This window comes from Microcebus murinus, chromosome 10, assembly GCF_040939455.1.
Source record: "Microcebus murinus isolate Inina chromosome 10, M.murinus_Inina_mat1.0, whole genome shotgun sequence".
NCBI lineage: Eukaryota > Metazoa > Chordata > Mammalia > Primates > Cheirogaleidae > Microcebus > Microcebus murinus.
The window spans coordinates 93,931,688-93,957,615 of record NC_134113.1 but is presented as its reverse complement, the minus strand read 5'-3'; the positions used below and the strand labels follow the sequence as shown (position 1 = coordinate 93,957,615).

Below are 25,928 nucleotides of genomic sequence, written 5' to 3'. Positions count from 1 at the left end.
CACTCTCCAGGAGAGGATCAAAAGTTGCAGACAGTTGACCACCTATGGATGGGCCTTCTTTGAGAGAGCAATGTGAATCATCAGAAAAGTGATGAGGGACACTCACAGTAAAGGAGAAGGTGATGGGGTGATCCAGTTGGCAAGACCAGAAGGTACCTGGAGGAGGCATCCACACATGGGGAAGGACAGGAGGAGAGAATCCTGGGGCTCCACGTTCTCCCCACAGACACTACAGCTTGAGCTGTGACAGGCCCCCCACCACCATCACAGATCTCCAGACTGATTTCAGGGAGCTGCTTAGAGACTGTGCAGCAACATTGCACCAAAGAGCAGGCCCAGGTGGGACCTGGTGGCTTCCATTACCAGGTCACTACAACTGATGCCATTTTGAGCCCTGGTCTACACAGGGCTCAGCAGTGCTGCAGCCAACTCCACATTGCCCCAGCTGGCTGGGAGGGAGAAAGGAAACAAGATGCTCTTGTGCACCCAATGACTGCAAGCTAGGCACCCACCATGGAGGATTCAAACAGAATGGTGCCACTGATACCACCCAAGAAGTCCCATAGCAACCGTCTCAACAAGACCTGGGCAAGGGGAGAGCCTCAGGCACCCGGTGGAGCAGACCCACAGCCCTGACCATGCAAAACATGCTGACATGCTGCCACTCAACCTGGTGGCCCCATTCCTGAGGATTCTACACTGACCCTGGGCCTCAAAGCTCTGCCTTCAAGGCACCTGCACTGCTGCTGGGCCCCACAGCCACACCTCCAAGGCATCCACCTACTGCCTAGCAGGAACCACCCTCATGCTCCAATGCTACACCAGGGACCTGCTAACCACAAGCCACCATCACATCTGACCCAGGTGGAGTGAATGCTCACAGGCCAGACAAAGAAACCACTGCCTAGATAGCTTTGCCCAGCTGCCACTGCCACCACCACAGGGAGACCAAGGCAGAGCAATTTTCTGCAACACCAGCCTCTGTGGAAAGGGACTTGCCCAGCACCCTGCCAGAGTTTCCAACAGTGGCCTGGGCAACAACCCCCCGCTCTGCACAAAGATCATCTAAAACTGGCTTGGACTGTGACAATCACAGGAGAATTGGGACAATACAGAACAGCTATATTAGTAGCTCTCCATGCATCCATCCCTCTTCTGCCAGGTCAGTCTTCTATAGTGGGTCGCAAAAGCACCATCTGGGGACCTCTCGTTGTTCTCACAAAGAGAGTTTCCAACAAAGGAAAACAAGTGCACTGCAAACCTGTCTGCCCTGAACTGAGAGAAAAGGTGGCAGACGACAAGAAACCAGTGAAAGAACACTGGAAACATGAAAAACAAGCTAGTTCAATAGCCCCCAAAGGATCACAATAGATCAACAGCAATGGACACCAACAAAAGGGAAATTGTTGAAATGTTAAAAATGGAATGCAGAATATGGATAAGAAATAAGATAAATGGGATTAAAGAAAAAGTTGAAAACCAACACAAAGAAGCCAAAAAATTTTGAGGGTATCAATGAGACATCATAAAAAAGGAAATAACAGAACTTAAAGAAATGAGTCATTTAGGGGATTTCAAAATACAGCAGAAAGATTTAAGATAGGCTAGACCAAGCAGAAGAAAGAAACTCAGAGCTTGAAGACAAGGTTGTGTCACTAATTCAGTGACTCAAAGATGCAGAATAAAGAAGAATGAACAATCACTCAGAGAAATATGGGACAATCACTTAGAGAAATAAGTGAGCTAATATACAAATTATAGGTATCCCTGAGGGAGATGAAGAAAAAGCAAAAAGCATGGAAAACCTATGTAAGGAAATTACTGAGGAAAACTTTCCTGATATCACCAGAGATTCAGATATCTGGATACAAGATTGTCATCAAACACTTGGAACAGTCATAGCAAACAGGATATCTCCAAGTCACATAGTCATCAACCTGGCCAAAGTCAAAATGAAGAAGAAAATTCTACAAATTGCAAGATGAAAGCAATAATTATCTTACAAAGGAAAATCCATGAGGCTAACAGCAGACTTTTCAGCAGAGACTTCACAAGCCAGAAGGGATTAGGGCCACACTTTTAGTTTTCTTAAACAATATTGTAGCCTTCTAACTAAGATTCATAAATGATGGAGAATTAAAGATTTTTCCAGGCAAATAAACACTAAGGAATTTGTCACTACTAGATCTGCCCTATAGGAAATATTCAAAAGTAAGTTATACATGAACCAGCACAGTAGATACCAGTGTAAAGACACCCGAAAGTTAAAGCTAGCAGTTCCTATAACACAATAGGAAAAGGGGGGAAACAAAATGGTATAATCCAACATTACAAATAGAACAATATCCTACTTATCAGTACACCACTGAATATGAATGATTTTTTTAATACTCATTTTACTTTATTTGGTTTATCACAGTTTTTTTACATGTATTGACCAATTCTACTATATTTTCAGTTTTCTAAATCATTACTTTTTTAATTTCAGAATATTATGGGGGTACAAACATTTTGGTTACATATATTGCCTTTGCCTCACCCAAGCCAGAGCTACAAGTGTGCCCTTATCTGATACAGTATGCTCCATACCCATTAGTTGTGAGTTTATCCATCCTCCTCCCTCCCACCTGACCAGCACCTGATGAATATTACATCCAAGGGAACACCTTAGTGTTGATCAGTTAGTACCAATTTGATGGCAAGTAGATGTGGTGTTTGTTTTTCCATACTCATAATACTTCACTTTAAAGAATGGGCTCAAGCTCCAACCAGGATAACACAAGAGGTGCTAGTTCACCACTGTTTTTTGTAATTGACTAGTATTCCATGGTATACATATGCCATGTTTTATTAATCCACTCATGGATTGATGAACACTTTGGTTGTTTCCACATCTTTGCAATTGTGAATATTGTGAATTCTGCTGCCATAAACATTTGAGTGCAGATGTATTTATTATAGAATGTCTTTTTTTCATTTGGGTACATGTCTAGTAGTGGGATTGCTGGATCAAATGGTATTTCTATTTTCAGTTCCTTGAGATATATCCAAATTATTTTCCACAAGGATCATACTAATTTGCAATCCCACCAGTAGTGTAAGAGTGTTCCTATCTCTCCACATCTAAGCCAGCATTTGTGGTTTTGGGACTTTTTGATAAAAGCCATTCTCACTGGAGTTATGTGACATCTTATTATGGTTTTGATTGCATTTCCCTAATGATTAGAGATGTTGAGCACTTTTTTATATGTTTGCTGGCCATTATTCTGTCTACTTTTGAAAAGTTTCTGTTCATGTCCTTTGCCCACTTATTGATGGGGTTGTTTGACTTTTTCTTGTTAATTTTCTTAAGTTCTATATAGATTCTTGGTATCAGTCCTTTATCGGAAGTGTAGCATGCAAATATTTTCTCCCATTCTATAGGTTGTCTATTTGCTCTATTGATAGTGTCTTTCACTGTACATCTTTTTAATTTAATCGGCTCCCATTTATTTATTTTTGTTGCTGCTGTGATTGCTTTGAGGGTCTTCTTCATAAATTCTTTTGCCTAGGCCAATGTCTACAAGAGTTTTCCCAACATTTTCTACTAGAATTCTTACAGTTTCATGCCTTAGGCTTAAGTTTGTTATCCATTGTGAGTTGATTTTTTGTGAGAGGTGAGAGGTGGGGATCCAGTTTTAATCTTCTGCATATGGTTATCCAGTTTTGCCAGCACCATTTATTGAATAGATACGCTTTTCTCTGGTGTGTATTTTTGTCTGTTTTGTCAAAGATTAGATGACAATATGAAGATGGTTTTATATCTGAATTCTAAGTCCTGTTCCAAAGGTTTATATGTCTGTTCTTGTGCCAATACCATGCTGTTTTGTTTACTATAGCCTTGTAGTAAAGCTTGACATCTGGTAGACTGATGCCTCCCAAATTGTTCTTTTTGCTCAATATTGCTTTGGCTATATGCGGTCTTCTCTGCTTCTATACAAAGTGTAGAATTATTCTTTCTAGATCTGCAAAAGAATGATGATGATATTTTGATAGGGATTGCATTAATTGTGTTGATCACTTTAGGTATTATGGACATTTTAACAATATTGATTCTGCCAATCCATGAGTATGGCAGGATATTTCATTTATTTATATCTTCTGCAATTTCTTTTCTCAGCATTTCATAGTTCTCCCTATATAGGTCTTTCACATTCTTCATTAAATATATTCCTAGATATTTAATTTTCTTTGATGCTATTGTGAAAGATGTTGCATCTTTGATTTGATTTTCACCTTGACTGTTATTGGCATATACAAATGCCATTGATTTGTTTGCATTGATTTTGTGTCCTGAGACTTTACTGAATTCATTTATCAATTCCAGGAATCTCTTGGTTGAATTCTTGAGATTTTCTAGATAGAATATCATACTGTCAGCAAAGATTGAGAGTGTGACCTCTTCTGCCCCTATTTGGAACCCTTAGTTCCCCTTTCTTCTCTGACTGCTCTGGCAAGGACTACCAGCTCTATGTTGAATAGAAGCAGAGATAGTGGGCAGCCTTGTCTGGTTCCAATTCTAAGAGGAAATGCTTTCCATTTTTCCCCATTTAGTATTATATTGGCTGTGAGTTTGTCGTATATGGCTTTAATGGGGTTGTTTGACTTTTTCTTGTTAATTTTCTATATTCACACCCAATGGGTGTAGCGCATACCATCTAGGGGATGGGCATGCTTGAAGCTCTGACTCAGGTGGAGGGCCAAAGGCAATATATGTAACCTAAACATTTGTAACCCCATAATGTGCTGAAATAAAAATAAATAAATAATCACACAAAAAATTAAAAAAAGAAGTTTGGTCTTAATTCTTCTTTAAATGTTGGTAGAATTTAGCTATAAAGTCATCTGGTCCTGAGTTTTTCATTGGGAGGTTTCTAATTACTACTGCAAACTCTTTGTTATTGGTCTATTCAGGCTTTCTTTTTTCTAATTTTTAATTTTTATGAGTATATAAGTTGTATATATTTATATGGTACATGTGATGTTTTGATACAGACATGTAATGTGAATTAATCAAATCAGGGTAATTGGGATATCCATCACTTCAGGCATTTATCATTTCTTTGTGTTAATAACATTCCAATTACTCTTTTAGCAGAAAGAATTTCCACTAAGAATTTTAAAAATGCCCTAATTTACTGTTGATTATAGACACTTTGCTGGGCTATCAAATATTGTTCATTCTAACTATATAACTATATTTTTGTACCCATTAACCATCCCCACTTTATTCCCCACCCCCCACTACACTTCTCATCCTCTGGTAACTGTGATTCTACTCATTATCTCCATGAAATCAATTGTTTTTAATATTAACTCCCACATATGAGTGAGAACATGTGAGATTTGTCTCTCTGTACTTAGTGTATTTCACTTAATATAATGTTTTCCAGTTCCATCCATGTTGTTGCAAATGGCAAGACTTCTTTCTTTATTATCGCTATACAATATTCAATTGTGTATATGTATCACAATTTATTTATCCATTCATCCATTGATGGACACTTAGGTTTATTCCAAATCTTGGCTGTTGTGAATAGTGCTGCAATAAATATGAGAATACAGATATCTCTTCAACATACTGATTTCCCTTCTTTTGGATATATAACTAGCAGTGGGATTGCTGGGTCATATGGTAGTTCTACTTTTAGTTTTTTGAGGAACCTCCATACTGTTTTCCATAATTGCTGTAGTCATTTACATTCCCATCAACAGAGTGCAAGTATTCTCCATAGTGGTTGCACTAATTTCCATTTCTTTCTAATTTAACCTTGGGAGGTTCTAGGAGTTTATCCTTTAGGTTATCAAAATTTATTGGTATGTAATTATTCATAATAGTCTCTTATCACTGAGGCTTGTGCTGGAGCAGCACGCTGCACCCAGAGCAACCCACACTCCAGCAGCGGCTCCAGTTCCAAGCTGGTGTGGCACAGCAGCCCCATGAGACACAGGGGTGGGGGACGGTACTGGTGCCTTCTCTGTGGGAGCGCAGCTGTGTGGATGCCAAGCAGCTCCCTCAGCTGGGCTTTGCGCCTGTGAGGACTGCAAGAGTCCCCAGGGTGGAGGACTACAGGTGTCCAAAGAGGTGACGGGGGCTGCTGGGGACCTTTTGCTTACCTTTTTCCTGCAGAGTGAAGTCCCTTCTGGTTCTGAGCTGACCCCAGCTGGGGGGTGAGGCGGCAAAGGCAAGGAGTTTCCTTCCATGCTCTATGTGGCCATCCTGGGTGTTTGTGCTCTACAGGGTTTCTGCTACTCCTCTCATGTACTCTGGCGCTCTCCTTTAGTTATCCTCATCAAAATGTAGTCGGTCAGTCATTCCTTTGGCTGTCTTTGTGTGGGGGACAAGTGCTAAGGGCTTCTAGCAGGCCAGCTTGGTGATGTCACCCAGTAGGGACATTTAAACAATATGAATGCTTTCAATACATGAACACAGGGTATCTTTCCTTTATTTCATGTCTTCAATTTTTTTCATCAGTGTTTTATAGAATCTTGCATCTCTTTGGTTAAATTTATTCCTAAGTATTTTATTCTTTTTGACACTTTTGGAAGTGGAAATGTTTTCATTATTTTCTAGAACATATATCTACAATCCCATGTGTGTTGCACTGTTATTCACAATAGTGAAGACATGGAAACAACTTAAGTGTCAGCCAGTGGATGAATGGATAAAGAAAATGTGATATATATATATATATATATATATATATATATATATATATATATATATATAAAATACAATGGAATACCACTCAGACATAAAAGAAGGAAATTTTGCCATTTGCAACAACATGGATGAATCATGAGGGCATTATGCTAAGTGAAATAAGTCAGGCAATGACCAACACTGTGTGATCCCATCTATATGTAGAGTCTTCAGTCAATCTCACAGAGAAAAAGAGTGGTGGTTGCCAGGGGGTGCGGGGTGGGGGGAAAGCGATGATGTTGGTCAAAGAGTACCAACTTTCAGTTATAAGATGAATAAGTTCTGGAGATCTAATGTACAACATGGGGACTATAGTTAATACTATATTGGATGCTTGAAATTTGCTTAGGGAGTAGATTTTAAATGTTCTCACTACACACAAAATAATGTCCTCACTACACACTATGTAAGGTGATGTTAACTAACTGATTGTGGTAATCATTTCACAACATATATGTAAGTCAAATCACTGTAATGTAGATCTTAATACATACAATTTTATTTGTCAATTGTATATACATAAAGTTGGGCAGGGGGAGAGAAAACTCAGACAGGTAGAAAAAAACCACATCATATAATTATATCAGTAAATAATCCCTAAGCAGCCAGACATAAGTTAGGAGAGAGGCTCATGTTCCCTCCATGTGTACACAAAAGGTGTCTCTGAGTATAGTCTGTTGCACATGAAAATGCTCATTTTATGAATGAATGAATGTATGGACCAATTCTCTCATAAGTGAAATAGCTGACTGCGTAAAATTCTGTGGCACTCCCTTACACATAAATAACGAGCTTATTATCTATCTCTTGAATGATGGATGCCAATCCAACCACATGTCCATGGAGAATGTTCAGTTCATAAGTAGATCTTCATCATCTCACAAACTGACATTTGAAGAGAATCACAACGAATATCATTCCAGCCCCAATTGGAATAGCGAATATTCATCATAACACAACGCTCCTTGGGATCACTGGGTTCACCCTTATGCCAGAATCTAAAGGGGAGAAAAAGGATCACTCTGTTGTCCAGGCTAGAGTGTGTGGCGTCAGCCTAGCTCACAGCAACCTCAAACTCATGGGCCCAAGCAATCCTCCTGCCTCAGCCTCCCGAGTAGCTGGGACTACAGGCATGCACCACCATGCCCGGCTAATTTTATATATATATATATTTAGTTGGTCAATTAATTTCTTTCTATTTTTGGTAGAGACGGGGTCTCGCTCAGGCTGGTTTCAAACTCCTTACCTCGAGTGATCCGCCCGCCTCGGCCTCCCAGAGTGCTAGGATTACAGGCGTGAGCCACCGCGCTGGCCCTTAACTACGTCTATACTCACGTGGCACTTTCCTTGTACGGCGTCTGATCCACCCATTGCCAACGTCTCTGACCCTCCGGGTCTGACAGCCCCACAAAATAAGCAAAACGTTCATTCAGATTCTGGGTGATGAAATCCTGAGGTAAGAAAAGAAAGGAGTCACAGCCCTTAGAGTCCTCAGCCTAAACTGGTCCTTTCTGACTTTAGAGGACTGAGGAGAGAGGGGAGGATCCTAGGAGTGCGGGTCTCCCCGGCTGAGCAGGGCAGGGTCACAGCCGTCACGTGTAAGCGTGATGGTCAGTAGCTATGGGAAGCGATTCCTATCCATGAGCATAATGAATTCTCATCTCAGACTGACTTCCCCTCTTTTTGTCACTAAGAGATGCCGTTCTTCAAAGGTGTGCATGAGGAAATTTTGGTGGAGTTAGTCATTCTCCTTTCATAGCTTCAGAGATCCTTTAATTTCACTCCTGATTGTTTACTGTGATTGGTAATGATATAACTTTATTTCCCTATTCAACTTAATGCCTTTTCTCTGTTAGTTAATAATGTATAAAACAATTACACATTAGAATAACAGCTGATAGTTCAGGCTGAAACATTTTCATCCTTCAACTCTACCCCTATGTGTTATATTTTTAATGCCACAATTTCTTTTGGGAAGATTAGTTTTCCTGAAGCAGGAAGAAGATATGGAACATATTTATCAGGCGTTGGGCAGATGGGAGGGGGGAGGAGGGGATGGGTGTATACATACATAATGAATGCGATGCGCACCATCTGGGGGATGGACACGCTTGAAGCTCTGACTCAAGGGGGAAGGGGGAGCAAGGGCAATGTACATAACCTTAACATTTGTACCCCCATAATATGCTGAAATAAAAAAAAAGACTTAGGGGTCTTTCCTATCTATTTTATTAAAGCCCTCTACCATAGCACAAATATTGCAAAATAACAAAGACCTCCTTCTTAGCCAAGAGATATGCAAAAAGCACGTGGGGCTCACGACTCCACTGTCTATTAGAAAGTACCTGCTCGTCCTTGGTGTTGATCACCAGCAAGTGAGCCCCCATTCTAGAGCAGTCCTCCTCATTCTCATGCCAAGATTTTGCCTCAGTAGAAATGAAGTAGCATTTGGAACTAAATGACCTCCAGTTCTTGGGGCAGCAGCTCCAGACTTTCTCTGTATGGGAAAGAGGGGCAAATAAGTACAATATAAGTAATCCCTTTTAAAAGCGTGTGTATTATGAAAATTAAGGACTCAAGGAGACCACGTGCAAGCTGGGACTCCCATCCCCACCCAGGTGTAACAAGCATGCCCGCCTCCCAGGTGTCGACAAAGCCAAGTCTACTGCAGTCAGGCAGTAACGGGGCAGGACCCCCTTTCTCCTACCAGAGTGGTATTGGGAAAAGCCAGTTAAAACATAATGTTTAGGCCGGGCGCGGTGGCTCACGCCTGCAATCCTAGCACTCTGGGAGGCCGAGGCGGGCGGATTGCTCGAGGTCAGGAGTTATAAACCAGCCTGAGCAACAGCGAGACCCCGTCTCTACTATAAAATAGGAGGAAATTAATTGGCCAAATAATATATATACAAAAAACTAGCCGGGCATGGTGGCACATGCCTGTAGTCCCAGCTACTCGGGAGGCTGAGGCAGCAGGATTGCTTGAGCCCAGGAGTTGGAGGTTGCTGTGAGCTAGGCTGACGCCATGGCACTCACTCTAGCCTGGGAAACAAAGCAAGACTCTGTCTCAAAAAATAATAATAATAATGTTTAAATAAGATCCAGACTCTAAGAACCTAATGCAAAAATGTGCAGCATTCAGTAGAAAATAACTCATCATACCAAGAACCAGGAAGTTTGCAAATTTAATTTAAAATGCTAATCAGTAGATGCCAACAACCAAGACAACACAAATGTTACAATTATCTGACAAAGATTTTAAAGTAGCCATGATAAAAATACAGTAGGTACAAACTTGCTTAAAATAAATGAAAAAATAGTAAGCTTCAGTAATGCAATAGAAGATATCAAGAAAAACCAAATGAAAATTTTACAATTGAAAAATACAATAACCAAGTTAAAAGTCTCAGGGGATGGGCTCAACACCAGATTGACAGTGAATTGGAAGACAAATCAATAGAAATTGCCAACTGAACAGCAGAAACAAAATAGACAGAGAAAAGATAAATGGAGCCTCATATAGTAATCCTAAATGCATATATACCAACAGACCTGCAAACGTGTAAACCCAAAACTGATACAATTGAAATGATAAATTTGACAAATACACAATGATAGGTGGGCACATCAGTACCCTGCTCTTAACAGTTGATAGAACAGCTACATGGAAAATCAGCAAGAATATAGAAGAACTCAAAAAGAGCATCAACCGCCACGATCTAATTAACATTTATAGAAAACTCTACCCAACAACATAATACCCATTCTTTTCAAGTGCCTGTGGAACATATGTCAAGATAAAACAAATCCTGGGTCATAAAACAAATCTCCACAAACTTTAAATCAGTGAAATCACATAGAAAGTGTTCTCCAACCACAATGGAAACAAATGAGAAAATAATAAAAGAAAGAAAGTAAACAACATTACTTCTAAATAATCAATAGGTCAAAGAAGTCTCAGGGAATTTTTTTTTTCAAAATTGCAGTCAATCCTCTCAAATCCGAGAAATTTTTAAAAAATACATTAACTGAATGAAAATGAAAATACAATTTATCAAAACTGTTATTCTTCAATTAAAAGAACCAGGCTCCTCAAATAAATGTCTGACTCAAGAATAGGGACATGAGTTCCTAGTGTTTTGTAGTCCCAGAAGGCAAGGAAGTACCAAAAAAAAACCACCAAAAACAGGCCAGGTACAGTGGCTCACGCCTGTAATCCTAGCACTCTGGGAGGCCGAGGCGGGATGATCGCTTGAGATCAGGAGTTCGAGACCAGCCTGAGTAAGAGAGAGACCCTGTCTCTACTAAAAATAGAAAGAAAATAGCTGTACAACTAAAAATATATAGAAAAAATTAGCTGGGCATGGTTGCCCATGCCTGTAGTCCCAGCTACTCAGGAGGCTGAGGCAGAAGGATTGCTTGAGCGCAGGAGTTTGAGGTTGCTGTGAACTAGGCTGACACCACGGCACTCTAGCCTGGGCAACAGAGCAAGACTCTTGTCTCTGAAAAAATAAAATAAAACATATGCCAAAAGGTCACAGTAAGGCCTGGCACAGTGGCTCACATCTCTAATCCCAGCACTTTTGGAGGCCAAGGCAGGAGGATCCCTTGAGGCCACGAGTTTAAGACCAGCCTGGGCAACATAGTGAGACCCCATCTGTACAAAAAATTTAGACTGCAGGTGATGGGCACCTGTAGTCTCAAGTACTCATGAGGCTGAAGCATCAAGATCACTTGAGCCCGGGAATTGAGGTTGCAGTGAGCTGTGATCACACCATGGTACTCCAGTCTGGGGGACACAGTGAGACCTTCTTTAAGAAAAAAGAAAAAGGACCCAAGGAACCAAATGAAAGAAGATCTGGAAAAACAAAATAAATAAAGTACTATTGCATTATAATCCAAAGTTTAAAATACATAACCATGAGTAAATGCATATGTAAACAAATGATTGGATAAGTTAATAAATGGGATAGAAGAGACAATTCTCACATACACAAGAATTTCTAATAAATTATATAGATACCTGTCATGGGTAATTTTATGTGTCAACTTGTCTGGGCCACAGTGCCCACATTTTTGGTTGAACATTCTAGATGTTTCTGTGAGGATATTTTTTAATGAGATTTACATTTAAATTATTGAAATTCGAGTAAAGGAAATTGTGCTCCATAATGTAAGTGGGCCTCATCTAATCAGTTAAAGATCTGAACAGAACAAAAAGATGTCCCCCCTGAGCAAGAGGAAGTTCTCCAGCAGGCTGCCTTTGGACTTCAGCTGCAACACTGGCTCTTCCTGGTTCTGCAGCAGACTGACTGTCTTTGACTCAAACCACGATTCGTTCCTGAGTCTCCAGCCTGCTGGCTGCCCCATCAAACTTTGGACTTCTCAAGCTTCTGCAATTGCACGAATCAATTCCTTAAGAATAAATGTCATTCTGTACATACCTTCTATTGATTCTGTTTCTCTGGAAAACCCTAACACAATATCCAATGGATGGGGACCTAATGGATCACCAACACCCTAATGGATGGGGAACATAACTCCTCTATCCTTAAGTGTGGGCTGTGTAGAGAGCACAGTATGGAAAGGAGAAAAAAGAGTAACTTTATAGTGAAGAAACCTGACAAACACTACCGTAGCCAGGTAATCAAGGTCAACGTCAATAGTCAAAAATCATTCTGATAGTATATACCCTCGATATGATGTGATGAAGGTAGCATTTTACATCTGTGATCTTCCTCACCAAAACCAGTAACCCCATTTTAATTATTAGAAAAACATCAGAAAAATTCTAGTAGGGAGACATCCTATAATATACCTGACCAGTATCTCTCAAAACTGTCAAAGGCATCAAAAACAAGGAAAGTCTGAGAAACTGTCACAGCCAAGAGGAGCCCAGAGAGACATGAAACTCATGTAATGTGGAACCCTGGGTGGGATCCTGTTAAAGAAAAGGAACATTAGGTGAACACTAAGGAAATCTCAACAAATTGTGAACTCTAATGATAATATATCAATGATATATGGATATTGGTTGATATCATATATCAATGATATCATATATCATATATATGATAATATATCAATATTGGTTCATTAGTTGTAACAAATGTACCATGCTTATGTAAGATATTAATAATAGATGATACTATGTGTGCCAAGAAGGGGTAAAATGGGATCTCTTTGCATTATCTGTTCAATTTTTCTGTCAACATAATACTATTCCTAAATTAATATATTATTTTGAAAATTTAAATAATTCACATCCATAGTAAAATCATCATCATCGTCATCATTTTCATCAAATGGTTTTGACTGGTAATGTTGAAAAAAGAACAAGTGTACATAGGAAGTTTGGAAAGAAGCAAAGTCTGAAGAAATCTAAAAGCAGGGTAACCTTTTTCTCAGTTAAGTCTCTATTTCCTTACAAAGATAAAAATTTACACATAAGAATTTTATGTCCTATATATTTGCACATTTATAGCTTAAGATGGTCCTGAGAGTCAACTTCATAATATGATCTACCTGGAAATCTTATTGGAAATATTGCTTTGGGATCCTTACAAGGTTTAGTCAGCAACTGAACTCTAGGCATATTTATTTTTACCTGCCATGGTCAAATTGTTTTTCACACACTCCAATGTTGTATGAATCGGCTCTTTTGTAGTAGTTTTTTCTTCAAGAAGCTGAGAATATTTTTGAAAGAAAACTAGAAAAAAGAATAAAGACATTCATTTTCCTGGTTGCACTATGACTTTGACTTTATTGTTACTTTCTTACATCCTTTATAGAAACAAATCTACAAACGCCCAATTACTTGAGTAGATGGATCCTGACTGGAAAAGACTTCCTGTTTTGAAACCGCAGATCTCCAGGTATAGCTGAAAGATCAGCAGTGGGAAGAGCACACGACAGTTCCATCACAATGGGTCTACAGGGACTTCTCCACATGCTCCTTCAATACTCAACGTGGGATACTTGCAGAGGCTGAACCGTGGGGGCGGGGAGGAGTGCAGGGCAGATAGACACTTGTGTTCAAGGATGTGCACAGCCTGGGGCTTTGCGGGGTGGGGTGGAGAAGAATTAGCTAATTCTGAAAAGTTCTGGGTTATCCTGGAGAATGGAGAATTTAAAAAAGAACCCAATATGGATCAAGAGAACATAATTTTCTTCCTCTTCTTTCCTTTATTCTCTCCATTCCAACTGGCTCCTTCTCCTCACAAATACTCTGGTGTCTCTCCCAATTTAAAACTAACCCACCTCTTACTCTAAAAACTGAATTTTCTCTTTCCTCCTTACCTTTCATTTGCTCCTTCACCCATCATATTCTGACTTTGCTTCCACTGCTTCACTACCGCCATCCTTGAAATGGATTATCAGTGACATGCCTGGCCCATTATTAGGCATCTTCCTATTTGACCTCCTTAAATACGTGACCTCAGTTCCCTTCCCCCTTAGTTCTTAGGACACTACTCTGCTGTCTTCGCCTTTCTTTTCTTGCTACTGCTTCTTATACTCCTTTATAACCTCCTCTCTTCCACCCACTTCTTTTACAATGTGACATTTCCCAGAGTTCCATCCTTATCCCTCCTTCTCATGCGAAGTTCTCTGAGTGCTGTCCTGCATCCCCACGGCATCGCCTGCTGCGTCCATGTGAATGGCGTCCAAAGCTCAGACCTCTCTCCTGAAGTCCAGACAAACGGGTCTCCCACTAGACATGTCCATCTGAGGGTCCCACACTTACATAAAACTCAACATGCCCAAAACTTAAATCACCATCTTCTAACCCAAACCTGCTACTCATCCTATACTGTCTACCTCTTTGAAAAACGTTATGATTTCTGAGTTTACCACGTCAGACTATTGGAATAATATTTTACTTCTCTGGCTCCCTTATTCCCCAGGTCTAGATATTCACCAAGCTTCTAACTCCTTTATCATTCAAAGCTACCTCCTTTCTTCACTAACTCTAGCCGTGGATCAGGCTCTCACTGTTTCTCAATTGGATTTATGAATTAGCTTTCTAACTTCTCTCTCTGCCTCCAATTTTGTCCTCATATATCCATTGTCCACATCTCTGTACAAAGCATATTTCCTCAGTTAAATTTGATTATACCAATTCTCTGCTTAAAATTATACAGTCTCTCCACGACTACAACACATTGCGAAAATGGCCACAATATTTAACTTTCCCGGTATCCATACTCCTCTGCAATGTGATTTTGCAGCTTCTTCAATCAAGAAATGGGGTCTGACCAGGTATAGTGGCTATGCCTGTAATCCCAGCACTTTGGGAGGCCAGGAGAATCACTTGAACCCAGGAGTTTCAGGCTTCAGTGACCTGTGATCATGCCACTGTACCCCAGCCTGGACAGCACAGGTAGGCTCTGTCTCAAAAAAATTTTTAATTAAGTAAAGAAATGGGGTCTGTTTCTCCACCACTGGAATTGGGCTGCCTTTAAGACTTCCTTTGGCCAACAGAGTGTACGGAGGCAATCTGTGCTAGTCCCAGGTGGAGACTGCAAGAGGCCGTGCTTACTTTGCTGTGAGCCTTAGAAGTCTGCAAGTTGCCGTGTGAACAAGCTCAGGCTAGTCTAATGAATGATGAGAGAACCGTGGCCACATTGCTCCTGTCGTTCCAGCCGACGTCCCCTTCCTTCCTCAGAGGGCGGGTTGCCCGTGAGTGGTACCCGCCTCACACGCCTGAGGGAGGTGAGCCAGGACCGGAGGGTCCCCCAGCTGGCACCAGTCCAAAGTGCCCGGCTGCAGAATTAGGAGCTAAATAAACAGTTGCTGTCTTAATCCACTAAGTTTTAGATTGATTTAATAAGCAGCAAAAGACAATTGATAAAATAACCTTTAGGGGAAAAGTCAAAATTCTTTATAATGGCACACAGCACTCTTCATGATCTGAGTTCTGTTTATTTCTCCCGCCTACAACTTCACCTCTTAATTTTCTCAGCACCATATGTTCCAGTCACGCATACTTACAGTTCCCCAAATTCTGTGCCCTCTCATGTCTCTATGTCATTCTTGGGAGACACAGCTCTAAATGCCACCTCCTCTGGGAAGCCCATCCCAGCTTCCTGTGCGTACACCTTACCTGCACAGCAGGCACCATACATTGTGGTAACCACTGCTTCATTTGACCGTTCTCTAAATGTCTTGAGACCAGGGGCTGCAGCTCCGTCCAGACTCTCTGTCTAGACGAGGCCTGACATATAGCACATGTCTGTTGCTACTTACTGAATGAGCAAATGAATGAATAGAATACCCAAATATATACTAGTTTTTACTTTTAAAAATTTTAATAAATTATAAAAGCCAAAGATATGCAGCAATCCACCTTGGCTTTTAGATCTCACACAGTCTTGGGCAGGACAGAAATAATTAAGACTGAAATTCAGTGGAGAACTCATCTCAAAATATTTTTTTCTCATCTTCTTCTTGGTCACCAGCGCATCCCAAAATATAAGTCTGCGCCCAAGTAGGACTAGCCTTATAAATGCTGCTAGGGAAATATAGATTTGTCCTCACCTATACAGTGTCTGGTGTAGAGATCCCAGAGGTTTCACTCTACAACACACACACACACACACACACACACACACACACTCTTCAATTTCCCTAAGAAGAATGGACTCCATTCTTTTTACAGGAAAGTAATTAAATCCAAATAAAGAGCAAAATTCCCCAGTGGATTCCCATGAATTATGTCTCCCTAGGGAAAATTTTTTTTTAATTTCTGAATAAACTCATTTTTAAATGTCGGTTTCTAACAGAGACCTTCTCTTGGTGTAAGGCAGACATTGCTTATTGATTAGGTTGGCATACTTACCGATAAAAGCAATACAGAATGAGATTGCCAATAGCAGGAAAAGTATTAGCAAAGAGGGATAAAGCAGCTTCGGAAAACCAGGATTACTTTTGTGAGGGGTGGTCCTTTCCTTGGGAGCTGAAAGAGAAACCAAATGAGTTTTTTTTTAATCCACAATAAATTCTGTCCTTACTTCCTCTTCCTCCTCCTTTTCTTCTCCCTTTTCTTGGATGACACACAATTACAATGGTATGACACTTAAAATAATATGAGAATAGGAATAGAAAAGAAATGATAATGTTCATTGTAGAAACTTTAGAAAATATATAGAAGCACAAATTCCTACCATTGCAGATAACCATTTTATTAATAATTTGGTATATATTCCACCAGCAATTTTAAAAATGCACATACATGTCCATTTTCCCATGATTCGCACATCATATATACTGGTTTCTGACCTACTACTTTCCTTCACACTTTATCATCAACATTTTTCACACCACATTTTCTTTTTTAACACTTTTTATCATGGTCATCATATTTTTAAATAATCTTCCAGAGAATTTCTAACTTTACTTTTAAAAATGCTATAGCAGCTAAATCTTCATAATCATCCCTAATCACATCTCCAGGATAAGGTCAGCCATTTTAGTCACCATGTCATAATTAGGAATTCTTAACATTATGATATATTGTCAAGTGTGGAAGGACTCTCAGTACTATATAATATGATTTCATTTATTGAAAAATACATATACACATTTATGTACATTCACATGTGGAAGGATAGACACTAAAATGCAAATTACGGTTTTCTCTAGATGGTAAAAGTATAATTGAAATCTCCGTGTACCCCTGGTTAATTTTTTTCTATAACAATCATTATTACTTATATAATAAAGAAATTATACAAAATTTTTAAGTAGAAAAAAACAATTTTCCTAAGCACACTCTTAGGAAGTGTGCTTTCCTAAGCACACTTCCACAGGGGCGTTCTAGAAAGCGGGAGCAGTCCTGACTCCCGCCCTCCTATAGCGTCTTGTACTCCGGATGCATGTTTTTCTCTCTTCTCTGTCTGAGATCTCACACAGCCATCCTGACTGCCTTTTATCTACTCCCAAACTTAATTCAGTCTGTCTCAGAGATGCAACATGCAATAGATTTCCTGATTTCAGAAAAATTTCCCTGGAGATTGAAGGAACTTTCTTTCTAATACTTTCTAGTCTTTGATTTGCAATGGCCTTTTTGTTCCTCTCCAGTACTAACAAATATGCTCTCCTTACTCTCCACCCACACTCTTCCCCTCTAACTAACCAAAACACAAATCCCACAAATGCATGAGTAACCCCAGCATCTGGGCTGATCGTGTCAGAAGCTGTACTCAATCTCTCAACCCCAGACTAACTCAGCCTCAGAAAACACAAGACCACGACTTCTCAGCATCAGAACATTCACCTTAGCTCAGGAGCATAGCTGATGTCTCACACCTAAGTTTTCTTACAGTCAGCAGAGTTAGAGCTAAAGACAGCACCATAGAACCTGTACAACCCCCTAATGCTCACCTACAGGCACTCAGTCTTCTGGACTCTTGTGTTTCCCAGGCATGGCCGGCCAGAGAACCAGCAACTGACTCCACCTATGCCTTGTTCACAAACCCTCTCTGCATCCTTCCTCTCATCATTAATTCTGACCACCAGAAAATGGTTGTTACCTGCAGGAGAGGCTGAGTTGGTGCCTGAGGACTTGGATCCATTTTTGAAATTCACTTCAGCATAAGTGATTTCCGAAGCCATATTCAGAAGAGACCTTCTGCTTTCATCAGAAAATCTGTTTCATCGCTTCCTTAAAACAGCTTATAAATGAGAACCAAACGTGATGATAAATGATCTCCTTGGTGAGAGGAGAGGCAGCCAATATGTAAATGCCCCAGAAGGGGACCTCGTGAGAACAGAACTGCACGGTGGGGCCCCTCGTCCGCAGAGGCCGGTGCTCAGCATCAGCGCGGTGGGAATCACAGTTGAAACATGCGCTCGCAACCGCAACACAAGCGGGGACTCTAGCACGGAGGGAAGAAATAGGAAGGAAAGGAAAAGAGGAACCAAGCAACCAGAGAAGTCTTTCCTGAGAACTGTGTTCATTGAACTCACCAGAAAAAATAAAATTCGTGTGCTTCCTTCCACCTGCAGACAGAATTACCCACAGATCAACAACCTGAGCAGACGCTTGTTAGCACTGCATTCACCTGGTCACTTTTGGCTGATCAGGCAAATTCTTGGTGCCATATTCTAAGAGGATCATTGACCAAAAACTCGCATGTCAGCCTCCCCGCCTTCAAGGCTTGGCTTCTCCTGGTACACTGGGGAAGGCAAAGCTTCAATCCTATGGCTTCGGAAGCTGCTCCTCCCTGCTCCGGGCTTTCCCTCCTTGTTTGTAGCTAACCCCACAGGAGTCTCCCTCCACTGTGCTGCGGGTCGCCTCCAGCACTCTGGAGAGCAGCTGGCTTTGTTGGACGTCGGAGGACTGGGCCAGCTTGTATTGCTCACTTCTCTAGCCTGTCAGTCCTCACACCACCTCAGCAAAAGGGTGCCCAGGTACATACGACTGTTTTAACAGCTAGGATATTTAAATGAGGTCACATTATTGAAGGGGATAAACTTAAACAGAATACTAAATATGACTTTTTCCAAATCCTTCATGTGGAATCTTTCCACAGACATGCTCCCTGCTCACACCACTCTCCAGCCTCAGCTCTCCCCAAACGATCCTCCTTTTTTAACCTCCCCCACCTACCTTGTTCTTCTGCACCACACAGTCACACACACACACACACACACACACACACAGGTCCCCTGGCCACCACTTAGACTCCCTTAGGCTCCAACACCCCACACAACGCCCCCCCATGGGTGGAAGTCCTCCTCACCTCGTAGGGCTCTGACTCCCACCCTGGGCTACCCCACCATGGGGACAGCCCCTATCCTGCTCAGTCTCTGAAACCCACAGGCCCACCCTCTGCATAGACACTTTCTGTGTCCTGCTTGGGCCCTGACACCCCATGTCAGATCCTCCACCCCCCAGCGAGGATGCCCACCTTACCCTACTTAGGCTCTGAGTTCCCTCACTGGGCTACCCGCCCCACCCCCACCATGGAGACGCTCCTTATCCTGCTTAGTGTCTGAAACCCACACCAGGTCTACCCTCTGCAAGGATGCTCTCCCCTCCCTGCTGGAGCTCCAACTCCCTGCACCCGGCCACCCCGCCACATAGATGCCCTCTGTACCTCGCAGGCCCTGGCATTCCGCACCAGGCTGTGCCTATTGTGGACGCCCTCCACAGCACACACATGCTCTGGTTCTCCATACGGAACACTGTCCCACCCCCACAGGGATGTTCCCTTACTCCGCTTGGGCTCCATCACCACTGTCAGGCCAACCCCCTGCATAGTCCCTCTTCTCATCCTGCCCGAGCTCTGACACCCTGTGCCAGACCACTGCTGCTGCCCCACCTCACCCTGCCACTGACAATTACCTTGCTCAGTCCCATCCTGCTTTGCGTAGGATTGAATTACACAGTAAGGAAAGGGAAAGGGCTGTGACAAAGGATAAGGGAATTACAGGTTCTCCACAATCAATTACTGGACCTTACAAGCACTTGGATGTGGACAGGTGTGCATGCATGCCCGCTCTTCCGAAAAATGGTCATTGAATCTCAGAGGCTTTATAATCTAAGCTCATAATGACAAAGCAAATATATTCATAAAGTTCTCTCTCTCTTTCCTTGGAATAAGTTACATTATAACTGGATTATATGGTATCACAAACAACCCCAAAATCCAAGTGGCTTATAACAGCAAGCATTTATTTCTCACTCATGTTCCATGTGAGCTTGAGGTCTGCTTCGGGTTGACTCTGACTCTGCTTGGCTCCTCTCCAAGTGTTTTCTCATTCTGGGAGCCAGGACCATAGAGTAGCTCCTTTAAGCTGAACCACGCAGTAGCATCCTCTACCCGGATGGGTGCGTATTACATTCTCTTGATTCTAGTGGCCAATGCAAGTCACCTGGACAAACCTGTGAATGGGGCAGGGAAATGTACTCTATTTATGGAAAGATAGGACAAGGGAATCAAAGTTTAATGCTCACAGAGAAGAGCATAAACATTTGGAAACAATAATACACTCTACCCCCGACCCCTTTAACTTACTTAGCCAAGGGATCTCTTGGCAGTGATCTCCAAAATGGGGCACAAGTACCCTAGTGGTATAAAGAAGATCCACTAGTCATATAAAAGAGGTTCCAAAGATATACAATATTAGACCATCTATTTATATATATTTAAATTTTTAAGTAAAATAAGCTTTACTAATGTCATATGAATTTGATATTGGATACATGTGTGTGGCAGGGTACTGTTATGAGGGAGGAGTGAAAATTCCACACCTCTGAGAAGTTGATGGTGCACCTTCACTTGTTCGTTTACTCTCCACATGTTGCATCATGTTGCAGTTTACCTGGCAATAAAGAATCTGCCTGGCCTTTGTCCCCAGTTCCTAGGAGGTAGCCTGTAAATCCTCGGAATTTTCCAAGTAATTGAAATATCTTTGTTAGGCACGGTGGGCCCTTATACCTTATGCTAATGAGGCCTCTCTAGTGGGACCCTGGGTCGTATGGCTCTATTCTGAGTTCATTGAATCATTTTAGCAAATTATAAAACTCAAGAGGGTTGTGTGAACCCTCATATTTGTAGGTGGTTAATCAGAAGTGAGGGCAGCCTTGGAATCCCCTGAACTGGTGGCTAGTATCTGAAGGAAGGGCAGTCTCGTGCAGGGCGTGCCCTTAGCCTGTGAAATTTGGCCTAACTCCAGATAGTTGGTGTCAGAAGTCATTGTAATGTCTCAATACTCTTAATTTCATTTTTAAAATTATATTTGTTAGACTATGCTATTTTGTAAAAATATGGCAAGTGACAATTTTGTTTGCTATGAAAGTATCTATCTCAATATATGGAAATAAGAATGGAGTAAACAGGGCCTTTTTATTTTTACTTTAAAGATTTGTTTACTATTTCATATTTTATGAGTATACATTACTTTTACAATTAAAAAAATAGCAAGTTAAATTTTTTGTAAAAAGCTAAAAAGACAACATTCTTTTATTAGAAACCAATCATATGTATAAATATCTTAGTTTCAAATTTTAGTTAGTCATAGACCAAAATAGGTTTATTTTGCCAGTATAACCTAATTTCAAAAGATTTGCATAAATAATTTTATGGATTAAAAAGGGTAAACCCATATAATTTTAAAGTGGAAGTAGGTGGATAAGTGCCAATGCTTTTGTATTTCTGGCTACACTGCCAGCTGCTTCCAAAAGATAATTTGACTAATATCAGTAAGAGGCATCTTTATTTAAGTGATAGAAAGAAGAAGACAATGTTTAGAGCTATTTTTATAACTTCAAACTAAGTATTATTTCCCATTCTACAGTTGAGAAAATCAAAAATTAGCGAGATTAAATGACTCATCCGAGATCACACAGCTAGTTATAAATGGTAAAGATGAGACTCCACGATAAAAAATGGAGAACTAGCACTTCTTGTATTATCCTGGATAGAGCTGAAACCCATTCTTCTAGGTAAAAGTATCACAAGAATAGAAAAACCAACACCACGTGTACTCATCATCAAATTGGTACTAATTGATCAACACTTAAGTGCACATGTGGAAGTAACATTCATCGGTGGCAGGAAAGTGGGAGCAAGGAGGAGGAGATGAGTAAATTCACACCTAATGGGTGTGGTGTCCAATGTCTGGATGGGCATACTTGTAGCTCTGACTCAGGCAGTGCAAAGGCATTATAAGTAACCAAAGCATAAGTAACCCCCCACAATATTATGAAATAAAAAAAATTGGTAAGAGAATGGGATCAAAGTGAGATAAAATCCATTTCGTTTTCACCAAAGATGAGGCTAAGACTGTCTTTGCATCAAGGCTAATTCATTCAGCTGGCACGGTGTTTTATTGAATAAGGGCCTAAGAAAACAGGCCATGTATATCTTGATGCTTTCACATAGTAAAGTGTTTTTAAGGTTCATCCGTGTTATAACGTGTACCAGTGTCTCAGTCCATTAGTGCTGCTACAACAAAATACTTGAGACTGGGTAATTTATTAAGAATAGAAATCTGATTTTCACAATTCTGGAAGCTAGGAAGTTCAAGTTCAAGTTCATCTTGAACTTCCTGCGTTTGGTTGTGTGGTGATGACTGCATCCTCTAAAGGGGAAGAATGTTGTGTTCTCACCTAGAAGGCAGAAGGACAAGACGTAGCCCAGCGCTGCATGATGCCTTTTTAGAAATGGCTTAATTCTTCCCACAAAGCCCTCATGGCTAATTACCTCTAAAAGCCCCCACCTCTTAATATCATCACATTGGCAATGCCTGAGTCTTGGAGGGGGACACGTTTAAACCATAGCAATCAGTAATTCATTCTTTTTTATGGCTGGATAATATTCCATGATATGTATATACCACACTTGTTTATCCATTCATCCACTGATGAAAAGGTTTCCAACCTTTGGCAATTATGAGTAATGCTGTTACAAACATGCATATACAATTTTCTGTGTGAACCTATGTTTTCATTTCCCTTGAATATATCTACGAGCAGGATTGCTGCGTCATATGGCAATTCTATGTTTAGTTTTTTCAGGAACTGCCAAACTGTTTCACACCGTGGCTGCCCCATTTACATTCCCAACAGCAATGTACAAGGGTTCTCCTATTTCTCCACATCCTCACCAACACTTATTTTCTGCCTTTCTTATTATTCTTCTTGTTATAGCCATCCTAGGGAGTATGAAGTGGCATCTCATTGTGGCTTTGATTTCTATTTTTCTAATAACTAATGACATTGAGCATCTTTTCATGTGATTGTTGGCCACTCAGATATCATCTTTGCATAAATATCTATTCAAGTCCTTTGCCCATTTTAAACAATGCCCATTGTATTGTTTGGTTGTTGTTGTTGTTTTTGAAGTTTTAGGAATTCTTTGTGTATGTTGTGGCTACTAAGTCCTTATGAAATATACAATTTGTAAATATTTTCTCCCATTCTGTAGGTTATATTTTCATTTTTTTGATGATGCTCTTTGATGCATAAAAGTTTATAATTGTGATGAAGTACAGTATCTATAAAACAATTCAAAAATAAACTGATTTTTTTTCTTTTTCTGTTTTTCTGAGATAGAGTCTCACTCTGTGCCTGAGCTAGAGTGCAGTGGCATCATCATAGCTCACTGCAACTTCAAACTCCCAAACTCAAGTAATTCTCCTGCCTTAGCCTCCCTAGTAGCGAGAACTACAGGCACATACCATGACACCTAGCTAATTTTTTTAAGTTTTCTTGTAGAGAAGAAGTCTCACTATATTAACCAGGCTCCTCTCAAATTCCTGGCCTCAAATAATCCTTCCACCTGGGTCTCCCACAGGATTGCAGACATGAGCAATCGTGCCTGGCCATGAACTGATTTTCCATTATATTACTTTATTCTATTTCTAATCCTGGAATGCTCAATGTTTCTTTGGAACCCTCAACATTAATTACTCCAGATATATCAGAAATTTTTAACCTTACACTGATTAGACATTTTGAGCATTATCACAAAGAGACCACAGTATAATAAAAGAATAGGAACAACAAAAGGCCCACATCAAAACAAATTACAGCAGAAATTTTTAAAAGGACAAGAAGAATATCCTAAAATCTTCCAAAGAAAAAGTGGAGTCACATACATAAAACTTAGGATCAGAGTGGCTATTGTTCTGCTCAAAAAAACATTGGACACTAGAAGACAGTATAGTAATGTCTTCAAAACTGTAAAATAAGATGATTTTTAATCAAAATTCAACACATAGAAACAATATTAATTGTGAGAGTAAAATAAAGACATGTGAGGAGAGCAAAATTTGAGAATTTTACCTTGCATGTTTCTATTCTTATGAAGCTATCAAAAGAGCAATCTCAAACAAAATGGGAATGGAAACTGTAAACAAAGTGAGTATGGGATTGAAAAGAGAGAGAGAGGAAGGAAGAAAGAGAGGATTTTTTCATGTTTCTTGGCCATTAGTCTATCTTCTTTTGAAAAGTTTCTGTTCATGTCCTTTGCCCACTTTTTGACAGGGGTGTTTGATTTTTTCTTGATGATTTTCCTGGGCAAAGAAACATATGAAAAAATGCTCAACATCTCTAATCATCAGGGAAATGTAAATCAAAAACAAAATGAGATATCACTTATCTCCAGTGAGAATGGCCTTTATCAAAAAGTCCCAAAACAATAAATGGTGGCGTGGATGTAGAGAGATAGGAACACTCATACACTGCTGGTGGGACTGCAAACTAGTACAAATTCTGTGGAAAGTAATATGGAGATACCCCAAAGAGCTACAAGTAGAACTACTATCTGATCCAGCAATCCCATTACTGGGCATCTACCCAAAGGAGCAAAAGACATTCTATAAAAAAGACATCTGCACTCAAATGTTTATAGCAGCACAATTCACAATTGCAAAGATGTGGAAACAACCTAAGTGCCCATCAATACATGAATGGATTAATAAAATGTGATATATGTATACCATGGAGTTCTATTCAGCCACAAAAAAACAATGGTGATATAGCACCTCTTATATTATACTGGATAGAGCTGGAGCCCATTCTACTAAGTGAAGCATCCCAAGAATGGAAAAACAAGCATCACGTTCTCACCATAAAATTGGTATTGAGTGATCAACACTTAGGTGACATATAGTAGTAATATTCTTCGGGTATGGGGCCGGTGGGGAGGGGAGGTGGAGATGGGTATATACACACCTAATGGGTGGGGTGCGCACTGTCTGAGGGATGGACACGCTTGAAGCTCTGATTCTGGTGGGGCAAAGGCATTATATGTAACCTAAACATTTATACCCCCATAATATGCTGAAATAAAAGAAAATAATTAAAAAAAGAAAGAAGGAGGGGAAGAAAAGAAAGAGAAGGGGAGGGGAGGAGAGGGGAGGAGAGCAGAGGGGAGGGGAAGGAAAGGAAAAAGGAAAGGAAAGAACCACCTAAAAGTCCAAGGGCAACATCTACAAAAACCTAAATAACAAGGTACTCCCATGAACCCCAAAATACAAGTGGGTAAAGATAAACTGTCAGCTGCAAGATCTCCATGGCACTAATGTCTGCACGGGAGAAAGTAGAAGGAAGCAACTGGAATTGAAAACTGAAAATAACCAATGGGTATTCACTTAAAAGCTTATCAAGTCAGTCTGTGATAAGCAGCTAAAAGTAGGAGAGGTTCCATCTCCAATGGCTGCTACGCGCAAGGGTCTG

The 25,928-nt window shown here is 40.5% G+C and overlaps 1 protein-coding gene across 2 annotated transcripts; it reads right to left on the bottom strand.

The window, feature by feature from the left end:
- Window positions 1-7,435: 7,435 nt before the first annotated feature.
- CLEC4A (C-type lectin domain family 4 member A) lies at window positions 7,436-18,616 on the bottom strand. 2 transcript variants are annotated; one of them, XM_012760403.3, is made up of 6 exons: window positions 18,271-18,616; window positions 16,578-16,694; window positions 13,347-13,448; window positions 9,088-9,239; window positions 8,078-8,193; window positions 7,436-7,740 (listed from the first exon to the last, which is right to left on the bottom strand). In XM_012760403.3, exons 1-6 carry the CDS (start codon window positions 18,350-18,352, stop codon window positions 7,599-7,601), a joined length of 711 nt encoding a protein of 236 aa, XP_012615857.3. In that variant the 5' UTR covers window positions 18,353-18,616; the 3' UTR covers window positions 7,436-7,598. The 2 variants fall into 2 exon arrangements, with proteins under 2 accessions (XP_012615857.3, XP_075863823.1); XM_076007708.1 differs by lacking the exon at window positions 13,347-13,448.
- Window positions 18,617-25,928: the final 7,312 nt, after the last annotated feature.

What these genes read in the sequence shown, in the direction of transcription:
- CLEC4A (XM_012760403.3), bottom strand. Translation starts at nt 18,352, where the DNA reads ATGGCTTCGGAAATCACTTATGCTGAAGTGAATTTCAAAAATGGATCC. An exon ending in AAACAATTTGACCATGGCAG is followed by an intron (nt 9,240 to 13,346) that starts GTAAAAATAAAT and finishes TTTCCCATACAG; the next exon opens with AGAAAGTCTGGAGCTGCTGC. An exon ending in TCAACACCAAGGACGAGCAG is followed by an intron (nt 8,194 to 9,087) that starts GTACTTTCTAAT and finishes TTCTTACCTCAG; the next exon opens with GATTTCATCACCCAGAATCT.